Source organism: Pyrgilauda ruficollis, unplaced genomic scaffold (genome assembly GCF_017590135.1).
Source record: "Pyrgilauda ruficollis isolate IOZ18807 unplaced genomic scaffold, ASM1759013v1 scaffold270, whole genome shotgun sequence".
NCBI classification, from domain to species: domain Eukaryota; kingdom Metazoa; phylum Chordata; class Aves; order Passeriformes; family Passeridae; genus Pyrgilauda; species Pyrgilauda ruficollis.
In genome coordinates this window covers 17,711-33,063 of record NW_024524045.1, presented here as the reverse complement: position 1 = coordinate 33,063, position 15,353 = coordinate 17,711, and the positions used below count along the sequence as shown (strand labels likewise).

At 59.6% G+C, this 15,353-nt stretch overlaps 1 protein-coding gene across 1 annotated transcript in view; it reads right to left on the bottom strand.

Moving 5' to 3' along the window:
* Positions 1–3,405: 3,405 nt before the first annotated feature.
* The window catches only part of SOCS7 (suppressor of cytokine signaling 7), a 13,196-nt gene continuing 1,248 nt past the window's right edge, over positions 3,406–15,353 (bottom strand). Inside the window, exons 3-12 of the mRNA XM_041471612.1 lie at positions 14,817–15,349; positions 12,208–12,272; positions 11,437–11,541; positions 10,719–10,820; positions 9,346–9,560; positions 8,299–8,467; positions 6,735–6,863; positions 6,266–6,401; positions 5,534–5,692; positions 3,406–4,451 (exon numbers count right to left, since the gene is read on the bottom strand). Of these exons, the coding sequence (XP_041327546.1) occupies positions 5,560–5,692; positions 6,266–6,401; positions 6,735–6,863; positions 8,299–8,467; positions 9,346–9,560; positions 10,719–10,820; positions 11,437–11,541; positions 12,208–12,272; positions 14,817–15,349 (1,587 nt within the window). The 3' untranslated portion in view covers positions 3,406–4,451; positions 5,534–5,559. The remainder of the gene's footprint in view (positions 4,452–5,533; positions 5,693–6,265; positions 6,402–6,734; positions 6,864–8,298; positions 8,468–9,345; positions 9,561–10,718; positions 10,821–11,436; positions 11,542–12,207; positions 12,273–14,816; positions 15,350–15,353) is intronic.

The following is a 15,353-nucleotide window of genomic DNA, read 5'->3' as shown; positions in this document are numbered from 1 at the left end:
AGTTTCCCTTGGATGGCTCCAGGCCATGCCTCGGTTTCCCCCAGAGTGGTTCTGTGCTGTGCCTCAGTTTCCCTCTTTCCCTCTCCACCCCGTGCCTCAGTTTCCCTTGGATTGATCCAAGCCCGTGCCTCAGTTTCCCTCGGATGTCCCCACCCCGTGCCTCAGTTTCCCTCATTCCCGCACTCCCCTCAGCGCATTGGGGTGAGCGAGGCTGAGGAGGGGCAGCGCCCCCCCCCACCCCCCAGGACCCAGTCCCAAACTGGGGGTTCAGAGACCCCAAACCCACCCCTGGGCCAGGCCCGGCCCCATGGCTGGACAGCGCTGGCCAAGGGTGGGATTTGGGCATGGGATTGAGGGGTGGGATTTGGGGATGGGATTGAGGGGTGGGATTGATGGATGGGATTTTGGGATGGGATTGAAGGGTGGGATTTAGGGACGGAATTTTGGGATGGGATTTAAGGACGGGGAGCAGCACCCCGCCACCCAACGGGATTTTTTTCCACAGGGTGGGCATCCCCCCCCCTCCCCCCGACCCCGCGGGAGCCGGGGCCGCACTCGGGGGTCCCGGGGCTGCACTCGGGGGTCCCGGGGGCGCAGCGGCACCGCGGGATTGGGGTCGGGGTCGGGGGGAGGCGGAGCGGGAAGAAAGCGCCCTTTGTCCGGGGCCGCGCCGCCCGCGGGGCCGCGCCGCTTTCTGATGCTAATGAGGAGGTAAAAATAAAGCTCCGGGCCCGCTCGGGGGCGGCCGGACAAAAGCGGCTTTTTTTGGGGGGCCCGGGGCCAGCGAGGGGGTGCCCCCGGTCCCCACGGGCTCCTCCGGGCCGTGGGCGCACGCCGGGGTCCCGAATTCCCGGAGCATTCCCGGGGTCCCGCACTCAGCACCACCCCAAAGCTTCCCCGGGGCTGCAGGGACCCCAAATCAGCCTCGCTTCCCATCCCGGGGACCCCAAATCCTTCCCCATCCTGGGAAGCTCGAGTAGGCCTCGCTCCCCATCCCTGAGACCCCAAATTCGCCTTTCTCTCCATCCCGGGGATCCCAAATTTGCCCTGATCCCCACCCCGGGGGTCCCAGATCTGCCCCATCCTGGGGACCCCAAATCCACCTCGTCCCCCACCCAGGGGACCCCAAATCCACCTCGTTCCCCACCCAGGGGGCTCCGAATCGGCCTCACTCCCCATCCCTGAGACCCCAAATCTGCCCATTCCCTGTCCCGGGGACCCCAAACCCGCCCCGAAGGGCCCTCGGGCATCCCTGCAGCCAAAAGGACCCAAAAACCCAAAAAATAACCCCAAGAGGAGCCGCGGGTGCCGCGACCCCGCCACTGTCCCCAGGGCGGGGCAGGGACCCCGAACCCCCGGGCCGGAGGCAGGAGGAGGAGGAGGAGGGGGGGGGATGAAGGGGATGAAGCTCCCGGGGGCTCGGAGCCCCCCCAGACTCCCCCAGCCCCAATTGTGTCGCTCTGCCACGGCCGGGGGCGACCAGAGCGACCCCAGGGGGAGGGAAATGGGGAAGGGGCTGGGGAGGGGATTTGGGCTCCTCCAGCCCCTCGGGGTCTCAGCCCCCCCCCACAGGGATGTGGGAACCAGGGGCACCCCGAGATCCGCGGGGGCACCCGGGGGGGCACTGGGGGCACCCCGGATGGGTTTTGGGTGCCAGGAGCACCCCGGGGGGCACCCAAAAATCCCCCAGATTTATTTTTGGGAATTGGGAGCTCCCTGGTGGGTCTGGGGGTACCAGGATGCCCCAAAAAAAGGGGCATGAAGGGGCTGGGAGGGGGCTCGGAATTCACCACAGAAAACATTCAACAATTTCCAAGGTTTTTATTTCAAACCCATTCTCTCTTCCCTTCCCACCCCCGCCCAAAAAAAAAAAAAAAATCCCAAACAACCCAAAAAAACCCAAAAAATCGACGCTAAAAATGAGTTTTACAAACACCAAGTCAGCTCTTCCTGGCTGACGCCGTAGGGAAAAAAACACCCCAGAAAAAAAACCCCAAAACCCCCAAAATCCAGGAATTCCACACCAGCAGTTCCTAAAATCCCCCACAAGAGGCCAAACATGCCTATAAATACAATATTTACACACAAACCCCACAGCTCCCCACCCCAAAAAATAACCAAACACACCCAAAAGTGCATTTGTGGTTCATATCAAAAACCCATTATTATTAATATTATTATTATTAATTTTTTTCATTAAATCTGAAAGATTGGCCTGCAAAGTCCATTTGGTTTTTTTATTATTATTATTTTTTTAACCATTTAGTAACTTTTCTCATATATTTATGAAAATAAATTATACAGCCACTATCTGAATAAATTAAGCACACACACAAAAAAAAAAAAATCAAGATTAAAATTAAAATTAAAAATAAAAGAAGGGGAATAAAAATAAAAACAAAATTAAGCAAAAGCTGCATTTTTAAATTTTTTTTTTAAATTCCAAAGGGTGATTCCCAAAATCCTGGATATCTCATGCCCTGGGAGCTGCTGGAATCTGCTCATTCCTCATTAAAGGTGAGGCTGGATCCCGTGAAATTCCTGGGATTTGGGGTGAAGGCCTGGACTGGGAGCACGGGGAGCACCCCAGGGTGGCACTGGGAGCACCCCAGGCTGGATTTTGGGGCACTGGGAGAGCCCCAGGGTGGCACTGGGAGATGCCCAGGCTGGATTTTGGGACACTGGGAGCGCCCCAAGGTGGATTTTTAGGGACTGGAAGAACCCCAGGGTGGATTTTGGGGCACTGGGAGCACTGGGAATGGCCCAGGGTGGATTTTGGGGCACTGGGAGCGCCCCAGGGTGGCAAAAAAAAACCCCCAAAACACCCCAAAAAGCCCCAGCTCCCATTCCCAGAGCCCCCCAGCTCTGCTCTTCCCTGACCTGCTGCTCCCCCTTCCCAAAAAGAGTGGGAATGCTGCCACCACGGAGGGAACGGGATTTTCCCGGGGTTTTCCCAGGATTCTCCCCGGATTTTCCCGGGATTTTCCCCGGATTTTCCCCAGACTGCCCCACACCTTCCCAGCTCCCTGCATCCCATTTTCCAGCCCGATCCACCCCTCCCTTCTCCTTTCCTGTTCCATGGAAGGAGAGCTGGAGCAGGCTGGCTCCCGGGAAGGTTTTCCCCCACAGTCCCATGAGGTATTTCCATGGAATTTCAGGCTCAGTTTCACCCAGAAACCTGGAATTTTTTTTTTTTTAAGGGTTGTGGGTTTTTTCCCTCCAAATCCCAGCTGGAGGAGGCAGGCAGGGCAGGATTTGTAGCACCTTTCGTGGCAAAGCAGCTTGGAAATTTTTCCCACTGAAATCCACAGGAATTCCAGGGCTGGGATCACCCTGGCAGCTCCCAGGGCTCCAGGGAATCCTCAGATCCAGCAGGGTGGGGCGATTCCTTGGATTCGGAGCACTGGAATGCTGCTCCTTGAAACACAGCAGGGAGGAACTCTCCAGAATTCCCAGCTGGAAGCTCCCCCGCGGAATTCCTGCGCAGGGGATGGAGCAGCAGCCCGGGATCCCAAGGGGAGAGGGAGGGAATTCGTGCCCAAAATCAGGGAAAGAGCCAAAACTCCCCTGGATCTGCTGCTCCTGATGTCCCAGGGAGAGGAGGGAGCTGCTCCGGGAGGATCCTCCAGAGGGAACCACTCCCTTCCCAGCCTCTGGAATCCACCAGGGACAGGCCGGGAGCGCCCACCCCGAGGCTGGGACCCCTGCAGGATCCAGGGGCAGCTCCAGCAATTCCAGCAGCAGCTTCTCCACCTTCCCAGGGCTCCAGGGGAATCTTCCAGCAACGTTCCCTCTGGATCCAGCTCATCCCACGCTCCTCCCTCCTTCCACGGCTCCCAGCTTTTCCCAGGATGCTCCAGCCGGTCCTGGAGGGTTTGGATCTCTCTGCCCGAATCCCGGGAAGCGGGGGAGCTGTGGAGCCGCCCCGAGCTCCACACTTCCTTTATTCCCAGGGGTTATTCCCAGGGCTCTTCCATCCCCCGGCTCCGTCTGCAGCTCTCCAGCGAGGATCAAAGCCTGGCCACCACGCCTCGGAGCAGATGGATCTTCCCACAAAATTCCCCCTTTGTTTCCCCTCTTTTCCTCTCCCCCGCCTTGAAATTCCCAAGGTGGGATCGAAAAATCCGGCGGGATCCGAAAATCCAGTTTTTCCTCATGCTGAAAATCCCAAAAAAAAAAAAAAAATTTAAAAATAAAAAATCCAGAGACATCCAAACTGAAAACTTCCAGGAGAACTTGGGAATAGTGCCACGACATTCTCTGTTCCGCGGGGACCCCGCGGGGCCGGGCTGGGCTCCCCCAGGATTCCTTTTCCCAGGAGCCGGGGCTCCAGATCCTGCTCTGCTGGCTTTCCTGGGAATGCTGGGCCCTCTCCTCCAGGGAAAAGAGCAGCAGCAGCAGCAGGAGCTCGGCCTCCTCCCCACCACGGCAGGAGGGCAACAACAAAATTCCTGCTGGGAAAAAACACCAGGAACTGGGATCAGATGGGACTGGGAGGATCGGGAATGGGAATGGGAGCAGGGGAGGAGCAGCAGGGAATGCTCAAAGGCCAGGAAGCCTTGTTCTCCTTCCCAAGGAAAGCTGGGAATGGGAGGAGAACATGAGACCTTGTTCTGCTCTCCAGAGAAAGTCTGGGAATGGTCAAAGGCCAGGAATGCTGTTCCCTTTCCCAAAGAAAAGCCGGGAATGACGGAGGACAGAGACAGACCCCTGGGGGAGCGGCCACGGCTCCTCGGGGGTTTGTGGTTCTCTGGGAGCAGCAGGAGGGGATTGATCCTGGGATAAGGCACCGCTCCCAGCCATTCCTGAACCACGCCCAGACCATTCCCAGACCACGGCTGAACTGTTCCTGGGGCATTCCCAGATCATTCCTGAGCAATTCCCAGACCATCCTGACCACCCCTGGACCATTCCGAATCATTCCAGACCATTCCTGAAGCATTGCAGGACCATTCCCAGATCGTCCTGACCATCCCTGGACCATTCCAGACCATTCCTGAACCATCCCAGACCATTCCCAGACCATTCCTGAAGCATTCCAGGACCACTTCCACACCATTCCCTGACCATCCCCAGACCATTCCTGAACCATCCCAGACCATTCACAGACAGTCCTGACCATCCCTGGACCATTCCCAATCATCCCAGACGGTCCTGACCATCCCCGGACCATTCCCAATCACCCCAGACCATTCCCAGACCATTCCCAGACAGTCCTGACCATCCCCAGACCATTCCCAATCATCCCAGACCATTCCAGAAGTCCTGACCATCCCTGGATCATTCCCAACCATCCCAGACCATTCCCAGACCATTCCCAGATGGTCCTGACCATCCCTGGACCATTCCCAATCACCCCAGACCACTCCCAGGCCATTCCCAGACCATTCCCAGACCATTCCCAGATGGTCCTGACCATCCCTGGACCATTCCCAGACCATTCCCAATCACCCCAGACCATTCCCAGATGGTCCTGACCATCCCTGGACCATTCCCAGACCATTCCCGGGCCACTCCCGGGCCATTCCCGCACCGTCAGCGCCGGCGGCTCCGGCCCCGCTACGTGGAGGATTCCGCGGAGGATTGGGGCTCCTGCCTCTGCCGGGAGATGAGCTGCGCCTCCTTGAGGGACAGGTACTGCTCCTCCTGCGGGTCGTAGTAGTAGAACTTGCGGATGTAGGAGATCAGGGGCCTGGAAAAACACCGGGAACAGCCGGATCCCTGAGCACAGCCCCTCTGAAAGATTCCCGAAACACACCCAGAGCCTCTTCCCTGGAAAAACACCGGGAACGGCCGGGTCCCTGAGCACAGCCCCTCTGAAACATTCCCAGAGCACACCCAGAGCCTCTTCCCTGGAAAAACACCGGGAACGGCCGGGTCCCTGAGCACAGCCACTCCAAAATTCCCAGAACACACCAGAGCCTCTTCCCTGGAAAAACACCGGGAACGGCCGGATCCCTGAGCACAGCCACTCCAAAATTCCCAGAGCACAGCCCCTCTGACATTCCCAGAGCACAGCCCTTCTGACATTCCCAGCACCTCCACAGGAACACAGCTGCATCCCAAAGCTCTGGCACAGCAGGGAATTCCTGACTCCCAAGCCGCTCAGAATTCCCACCGCAGCCCTAAACCCCACAGGACATCGATCCCGCTATCCCAAAGCTGGAAAAGCCAACGATTCCCTCCCGGATCCGTGGGCACGGATCCCTGCCCGCTGCTTGGGAGGGAATTCCGGGACTGATCCCTGGGGAATGCCGGGGCTCACTTGGGCAGCGGGAGCTCGGGAATGTGGTCGATCCGGACCAGCTGCCGGATGCGGAAGCGGCAGAGGTGCTGCAGGGATTTGACGTTGCTGAACCTGGAGACGGGATACAGGAGCTGCACGGGCGTCGGAGGGAGACCTTTTGGGGGAAAAAGGAGATTTTGGGGATCAGGATTAGGCAGCATTAGGCTCCCGGGCTCACCTGGAACCCTGGCCAATCCCATTCCCAAATTCACCTGGAACCCTGGACAATCCCATTCCCAAATTCACCTGGAACCCTGGACAATCCCATTCCCGGGCTCACCTGGACCATCCCATTCCCGGGCTCACCTGGATCCCTGGCCAATCCCATTCCCGAATTCACCTGGATCCCTGGCCAATCCCATTCCCGGGCTCACCTGGATCCCTGGCCAATCCCAATCCCACTCCCTGGTTTACCTGGATCCCTGGCCAATCCCATTCCCGGGCTCACCTGGGACCCGGGAGCGCAGGAAGTAGAGGAATTTCCCATTTTTGGAGTGCATGATCGCCCTCTTGATGAACTCCACCACGGACTGGCAGCGGTCCTCGAACTTGGGGTGGCACCACAGGCTGAAGGTCCCTTCCACGAGAGAAAGAATTCCCATTATTCCAGGGGAGTTTTGGGAAATCACAGGGGAATTATTCCTGTTATTCCAGGGGATTTTTGGGAAATCACAGGGGAATTATTCCTGTTATTCCAGGGGATTTTTGGCAAAGCACAGCGGAGTTATTCCTGTTATTCCAAGGAATTTTTGGGAAAGCAGCTTCCCCAGAACCATCACAGAAACAACAGGGGGAGGATACTCAGGGACAAATCTGGCATTCCCAAAATCCCCTGGAATGGGCTCTGTTTTATGGACTTGGGAACAGCTAAATTTTTCAATATTCATGTATTGAATAAATTAAATATTCTTATATGTAATAAATTAAACATTCTTATATTGAGTGAATTTAATATTACTATATTCAGGAAATTAAATATTCTTATATTCTGGAGCATCCCTGCTCCATCCCAACATTCCCAGGGGAAGGTGACCTTGGAGCATTCCCAGCTCCAGCTGCTGCTGTCCCCATTTCCCAGCCCTGGGATCATTTTCCATGGCAGCAGTTTCATGTTCCTGCTCCTTGATTAACGGGATTGTTAATTAGGCCCCGGGTCACCCTCTGTCCCCGCGCTGCCACCTGAGCCGTCCAGGTGACACTGGAGCTGGGGACAGCAGAGCTCCCGGGGGGTCACACCAGGCTGGCACCCCCTCCTCCCACCAAAAACAGCACTTCCCAGGGATAAACTCTCCCTAAAATTTCCATTTGTCAGAATTTCCTTTAAATCCAGTTTTCCGGGGCACAGCCAGCTCCTTATTCCCATTTTCCCAAGGCACTGGCAGCTCTTTATTCCTCGGTAGTGCTCCATGTGAGTGTGGTGGGTGATTTATAACCCCCTGGAGCTGGGAATGGCATCCGAAAGTCTCTGGGATCCCAGGAAGGCTCACCTCGGTAGTGCTCCATGCGGGTTTATAACCCCCTGGAGCAGGGAATGGCATCCCAAAGGCCCCCGGATCCCGGGAAGGCTCACCTCGGTAGTGCTCCAAGCGGGTATTTATTTACTGGAGCAGGGAATGTCTCCCAGGGATCTGGGATCCCGGGAAGGCTCACCTCGGTAGTGCTCCATGGACGTGTGGTGGGTAATTGATTTATAACCCCCTGGAGCTGGGAATGGCATCCCAAAGGTTCCCAGATCCTGGGAATGCTCACCTCGGTAGTGCTCCATGCAGGTATTTATTTACTGGAGCTGGGAATGGCTCCCAGGGATCTGGGATCCCAGGAATGCTCAGCTCGGTAGTGCTCCATGCAGGTTTATAACCCCCTGGAGCAGGGAATGGCTGGGAGCAGGGAATGGCATCCCAAAGGCCCCCGGACCCCGGGAAGGCTCACCTCGGTAGTGCTCCATGCAGGTTTATAACCCCCAGGAGCAGGGAATGGCATCCCAAAGGCCCCCGGACCCCGGGAAGGCTCACCTCGGTAGTGCTCCATGCGCGTGTGGTGCGTGATGCCCTGCGAGCGGAAGCTCAGGCTCAGGATGTAGCGGGGGTCGGAGCTGTCCCGCACCAGGAAGGAGCCGTCGGGTTTCCCCTTCAGCTTCATCTCGGCGTCCTCCCAGTTCATGGGGCCCCAGTACCACCCGCACTGGGAACACAGAGCGCAGCTGGCACCGGCCTTCCCTCGGGAGAGCTCCCCAGAGGTCACTCCCCTCGATCCCGGTGGAATTTCCTCAATCCCCGTGTGGAATTTCCCTCAATCCCCGGGTGGAATTTCCTCGATCCCCGGGTGGAATTTCCCTCGATCCCCGGGTGGAATTTCCCCCGCTATGGGCGGCTGGGATTGAGGGATGAGGGGACACCACGCCCTGAGGGGACACAGGGGATCCAGATTCCCCTTCCACGCTCAGGAAAGGTTCTCCTGGACTCCAGAACCATGGATTCCCAAATCCCAAACCCTGAGGGGCCCAAATCCCAAACCCCAGTCCCGGAGGGGCCCAAATCCCAAACCCCAATCCCGGAGGGGCCCAAATCCCAAACCCCAGTCCCGGAGGGCTCGGATTCTCCCGCCTGTTCCCGGTACCTTCTCCAGCTCCCTCAGGCTGGCGGCGAAGCTGCTGGGGTCGGGCCACCGGCCTTCCCTCGGGAGAGCTCCCCAGAGGTCACTCCCCTCGATCCCGGTGGAATTTCCTCAATCCCCGTGTGGAATTTCCCTCAATCCCCGGGTGGAATTTCCTCAATCCCCGTGTGGAATTTCCCTCAATCCCCGGGTGGAATTTCCTCGATCCCCGGGTGGAATTTCCCTCGATCCCCGGGTGGAATTTCCCCCGCTATGGGCGGCTGGGATTGAGGGATGAGGGGACACCACGCCCTGAGGGGACACAGGGGATCCAGATTCCCCTTCCACACTCAGGAAAGGTTCTCCTGGACTCCAGAACCATGGATTCCCAAATCCCAAACCCTGAGGGGCCCAAATCCCAAACCCCAGTCCCGGAGGGCTCGGATTCTCCCGCCTGTTCCCGGTACCTTCTCCAGCTCCCTCAGGCTGGCGGCGAAGCTGCTGGGGTCGGGCCGGGCCCGGGGACACTGCAGGTGTGGCGGGGGACACTGCAGGTGTGGCTGGGGACACTGCAGGTGTGGCTGGGGACACTGCAGGTGTGGCTGGGGACACTGCAGGTGTGGCGGGGGCGGCTGGCCCGGCGCCTCCGGGGGCCGCAGGGGCACGATCCGGGGAAAGGCGTCTGCAGGGACAGACAGACGGGTCACTGTCACTGCCACTGCCACCCAGAGACAGCAAGGGTCACTGCCACTGCCACTGTCACACAGAGATAGCCGGGGTCACTATCACTGCCACTGCCATTGTCAGTGCCACTGTCACTGCCACTGGACCCAGAGACAGCCAGAGTCACTGTCACTGTCATTGCCACTGTCACACAGAGACAGCCGGGGTCACTGTCACTGTCATTGTCACTCTCATCCTGAGACAGCCAGGGTCACTGCCATTGTCACTGTCACCCAGAGACAGCCAGGGTCACTGTCACTGCCATTGTCACTGTCACTGTCACCCAGACACAGCCAGGGTCACTGTCACTGCATTGTCACTGTCACACAGAGACAGCCGGGGTCACTGTCACTGCCACTGCCATTGTCACTGTCACACAGAGATTGCCAGGGTCACTGCCACTGCCATTGTCACACAGAGACACCTGGAGACTCCAGGAGGGGAAAAGGTGGAGATTGCAAGAGGGAAAAAAGCAGAATTCCAGAGGAGGAAAAAGCGGAATTGCAGGAATGGGAAAAGCAGAATTCCAGGAATGGGAAAAGCGGAATTCCAGGAAGAGAGACACCTGGAGACTCCAGGAGGGGAAAAGGTGGAGATTGCAAGAGGGAAAAAAGCAGAATTCCAGAGGAGGAAAAAGCGGAATTCCAGGAGGAGGAAAAAGCGGGATTCCAGGAGGAGGAAAAAGCGGGATTCCAGGAGGGGGAAAAGCAGGATTCCAGGAAGGGAAAAGCGGAATTGCAGCAGGGGAAGGCAGAATTCCAGGAATGGGAAAAGCAGAATTCCAGGAAGGGAAAAGCGGAATTGCAGGAGGGGAAGGCGGCGCTGAGCTGACCTGGGGCGTGGGGCGGAGGCGGCGGAGGCAGCGGGAAGGATTGCAGGGAGGAAGAGGGAAAAAAGCAGAATTCCAGAGGAGGAAAAAGCGGAATTCCAGGAGGAGGAAAAAGCGGGATTCCAGGAGGAGGAAAAAGCGGGATTCCAGGAGGGGGAAAAGCAGGATTCCAGGAAGGGAAAAGCGGAATTGCAGGAATGGGAAAAGCGGAATTGCAGGAGGGGGAAAAGCGGAATTCCAGGAAGGGAAAAGCGGAATTGCAGGAGGGGAAGGCGGCGCTGAGCTGACCTGGGGCGTGGGGCGGAGGCGGCGGAGGCAGCGGGAAGGATTGCAGGGAAGAGCCCACGGGCCCCACCAGCACAGCCGGAGGCAGCGCCCCGCCGAAATCATCTAGGAGAGAGCAGAGACGGGTCAGGAACCGGGAAAGAACAGCCCCAGGGCCGGGAAACAGCACGGAAACGGGAATGGGGATTCCCTGCAGAGCACGGAAAAGGGAACTGGGGATTCCCTGCAGCACCTCCTCTCTGGTTTGGGTACTGCTGGAGGACAGGGATCCCTTTCCAGCACTGGAATCCCCAGGGCTCCAGGGACCATTCCCGGGTTTCCAGGGACCATCCCCAGGTTTCCAGGGACCATCCCCGGGTTTCCAAGGACCATCCCCAGGTTTCCAGGGACCATTCCCAGATGTCCAGGGACCATTCCCAGGTTTCCAAGGCCCATTCCCAGGTTTCCAGGGACCATTCCCGGGTTTCCAAGGAACATTCCTGGGTTTCCAAGGAACATCCCCAGGTTTCCAGGGACCATTCCCAGGTTTCCAGGGACCATTCCCAGGTTTCCAGGGACCATCCCCAGGTTTCCAAGGACCACTCCCAGGTTTCCAAGGACCACTCCCAGGTTTCCAAGGACCACTCCCAGGTTTCCAGGGACCACTCCCAGGTTTCCAGGGACCATCCCCAGGTTTCCAGGGACCACTCCCAGGTTTCCAGGCCCACTCCCAGGGCAGTACCGAGCAGGCTGAGGCTGCGGCGCGGCGGCGGCGGAGGGGTCGGAGGGTGAGGGGAGCTGAGCCCTCGCTGGGAAATGTCCACGTCCACCAGCGACACCGTCTCACCTGGAAGAGGAGAGGGAAAAGCCCACTTAGGGCTGGGATCGGGCAGGATGAGCACAGGGAAAGGAACTCCGCAGGCTTTGGGAGGTTTTTCCCGTTTGATGCTCCCAAAATGAATTTCTCCGTCTTTGGAGAGGCCTTGAGGGAATTTGCCCCAAGCCCAGCAGCTGGATGGGATGAGGAGGCTCCAAAAGGATTTTTTCCAGCATGGAATTGCCACAGCGAGCAGAGCTGATCCATGTGTGGCACCAGGGACACGGCCATTTTAAAAATAATTAAATTTTTAGGAGTCATTTTAAAGACAATCAGATAAACTAATAAATAATGAAATCAACCTCCCAAATTAAAGCAAAAACTTGGCATCTCCAGGTTTTCCTCTGCAGATTCCTTTGAGGAAAAACAACTCCTCTCCTGGGGGTCTCAGACCCCTTTCCTTGGGGGTAAACCCTTTCCTGGGGGTCTCAGACCCTGTCCTTGGGCTTAAGACCCCATTCCTGGTGGTTTAGGCCCTGTCCTGGGCTCAGATCCTCTCTTTTTGGGTCTGAGGCCAGCAGGACTGAGGGACACCACAGAGATCCCAGTCTGGGATCCCACAGGAGCAAAATTCCCCGTTCGTCCCACAGCAAAACAAAAAACCCCAAACTTGCACAAATCCCCCCAAATCCTCACCTGTGAAGAGGGGGCTGAACACAACCGGGGAAAAGGCACTTTGGGTTCTTGTCAGTCTGTGTTTCCTGCGGGGGAAAAACGGGGGAAAATGGGGTGAGGGGATGAGGAGACTCGGAATCCCACCAGGAAAAAACCAGGAGAACCTTCTCCCACCAGGAGATCCCTCTCCATCCTTCCCAGCACCTCCATCCACGTGTTTCTCCAACTCCTGCTCAGGGCAGGGAACCAGGAGGAGCTGGCACTCCATCCTGCTCCAAAGCAAATCCCTGAGCAGGGAATTAATCAAGATTTTGGACAGAAAAGCCCGAGCAGGTGCCAGGGAGACACGGAGCTGTTTCACAACAGACCTCACCCTGCTTCCCAGCATCGGGAATTGCCAAATTCCAGGGGCAAAACGGGGCTGGGTCCCGGAGCAAGCCGGGGTTGTGCCAGGAGCACCCCAAAAATGCAGGAGGGGGTGGGGGAGCTCAGCCCAGAGAGGCCAAAACGGGAACAGCTCCAAGGGCAGCCCTGGCGAGCACCAGCATTCCCAGGAACAGCAGAATTCCCAGGAACAGCAGCGTTCCCAACCGGTTTTGTCACTGCCAGCTCCCACCAGACCCATCCCACGTCCACGGTCAGGAGGCAACAACTTCCAGCTGCCAGCAGAACCAAGGGAAGGTCCTTCATCATCATCATCATCATCATCATCATCATCCCAGCAGGGCACCAGGCGAAAGGAGCAGGGATGAGCCATCCCTCACCCTCATTCCTGGAACTGGAGGCAGCAAAGTCCTGTGTGACCCCAGGAGCTGCTGCACCGGGCACCTTGGGGTAACCTGGGTTAAAAATGCCCTGTCACTGCCAGGAGCTGCACGAGAAGTGACCACCAGAGTGACCACCAGAGTGACCACCAGAGTGACCACCAGAGTGACCCCCAGACCAGAGGAGGCCCAGGCAGCGATTCCCAGGTGTTTCCCTGCTCCCAGCCCTCTCCATCCCCAGCCCTGGGAGGTCCCAGGACTGCTGGAATACCCCAATCCCACGAGCAAAGCTTTCTGTCGTTCCAGGCACCTCCTCTGGGGCTCTTTGAGTCACCTGTGGGCAAGGAGCCACCACCTGAGGCTGCTGCAGCTCCCCACGTGCCCAGGGAGCTCCTCGGGGCCGCAGCAGCTCCAGAGCGGCCCCAGCCCCTGCCCGGCTGCAGGGCTGGGAGCTGCCAGCTCCCCACCCAGCCCTGCTTCAAAGGGCAGCTCGTTTTGGGGCAGTTCTGGCCTCCTCGGGCTGCCACAGGGCGCTGTCCCCACACGCCAGGGCTGCAGGTCACGCCTGACCCCGGGTCAGCAGCCCAGCCTGCAGAAAAACCTCCTGAAGCTCAGCAGGAGGAGCAGGAAACACACCCCAAAATCCCCAGAGAGGGTGAATGAACCCTGAGGGAAGGCACTGAACCCACCCCTCCGGTCCCTGCTGCACGGAGCTGGGTGTTCTCCTGGCCTGCTCCAGGAGAAACCTCGGCTCTGCTGCTGGGAATGCCACGGAAAGCGATTCCAGGAGCCCGGGAAGCAGGGATGGAGCAGCTCCTGCCCCGCTGGAACGGGGCTGAGGGACAGCAGGGACCCGGGGGGTCCCACACCAAGAAATCCCGGGATTTGTGCCCCCATCCCAGCCAGGCTGGGGCTGGCAGTGATTCCTCCTGCACGGAGGGAGGGAGAGCTGAGCCCCCACGGCAGCAGAGCCTGGGGAAATCACCCTGCAACGCTGGAGGGGACAGAACGCCAGTCCCGTGGGGACAGCAGTGTCACCAGAGGGGACAGCACTGCCCCAGCACCTGCAGCAGCCCGAGCCACCCATCCCCTCATCGGCCATGGAGTCACAGAACCTGCAGAAGCCCTCTGAGATCAGTGAGTCCGACCTGCCACAGGCGCCCACCACGGCCACCAGCCGTGTCCCCAAGTGCCACATCCTCGCATTTGCTGAGCAGCTCCAGGGAGGGCAATTCCACCACTTCCACGGGCAGCCTCTGCCTCACCACATTCCCCACCAAAAAATCTTCCCCAACATCCAACCTAAACCTCCCCCGGGCACAACCTGAGTCACCCCATCCCTAGAGCAGAGCCCGACCCTCACCTGGCTGCACCTTCCTGTCAGGAATTTGTGGAGCCAAAAGGTCGCCCCTGACCCTCCTCTGGCCCAGGCTGAGCCCCCCAGCTCCCCCAGCCGCTCCTCGCGGGACCGACGCTCCCAGCCCCACTCCCGGTACCGCTCCCAGAGGTTTTTCCGCCATCCCCATCAGGGATGCGGGGCTGGATCAGCGCGACCCTGCTCCCCCGGCCCCCCGGGCTGCAGCGTCCCCGAGCGAGCGACGAGGCCTCGGCAGCAGCTCCGAGACCTTGAACCCGACCCGGAGGCGCCGAGCGGGATGGCCCCGGAGCCTCGCATCCCCCTCGGGCAGAGCATCACAGCACGGCCCCGGGACACCGAGCACGGAACACCCCCGGCCCCGGGACACCGAGCACGGAACACCCCCGGCCCCGGCGGCGCCCCCCCATCCCATCCCACCCCATCCCATCCCATCCCATCCCATCCCATCCCATCCCATCCCCTCCCCTCGCAGCCCGGTGCCCCCGTACCTGCCCGGCTCCTGCTCCCGGCCGCGGGCCCCGCACACATCCGTCAGGCTCCCGGCCGAGGCGGCGGCGCTGGCGGCGTCCCCGGTGGCCGAGCCGCCGCTGCAGCTCTTGGTGCGGAAGAGGCGGCTGAGGCGGATGCGGAGCGAGCCCTTCCTGCCGCTGCCGGTGCCGGTGCCCGCGGGCGGCGGCGCGGGGCCGGCGGCTGCCGTTCTACCGGCGGCACGGGTGGCCCCGCGCCCGGGGGACCCCGGCTCGTCCTCGGAGCCGCTGCCGCCCTCGTCGGGCTCCAGCGCCTCGAGCACCAGCAGCGCATCGCTGGTCTCCTCGCCGGCGGGCGGCCCGAGGCACGGGCAGGGGGTGCCCGCCGCGCCCGCCGCCCCCTTGGCCCCCAGCCCCGGCGGGCGCAGCCCCAGCGCCGCCAGCTGCAGCTCCAGCCCGCTCTGCGCCGCCGCTCCCCAGCCCGCCGCCGCTTTGGGCTCCAGCGCGCAGCGGTGCCGCGGGCACAGCTCGGCCCCGCCGCCCCCCGGGACCCCCCCG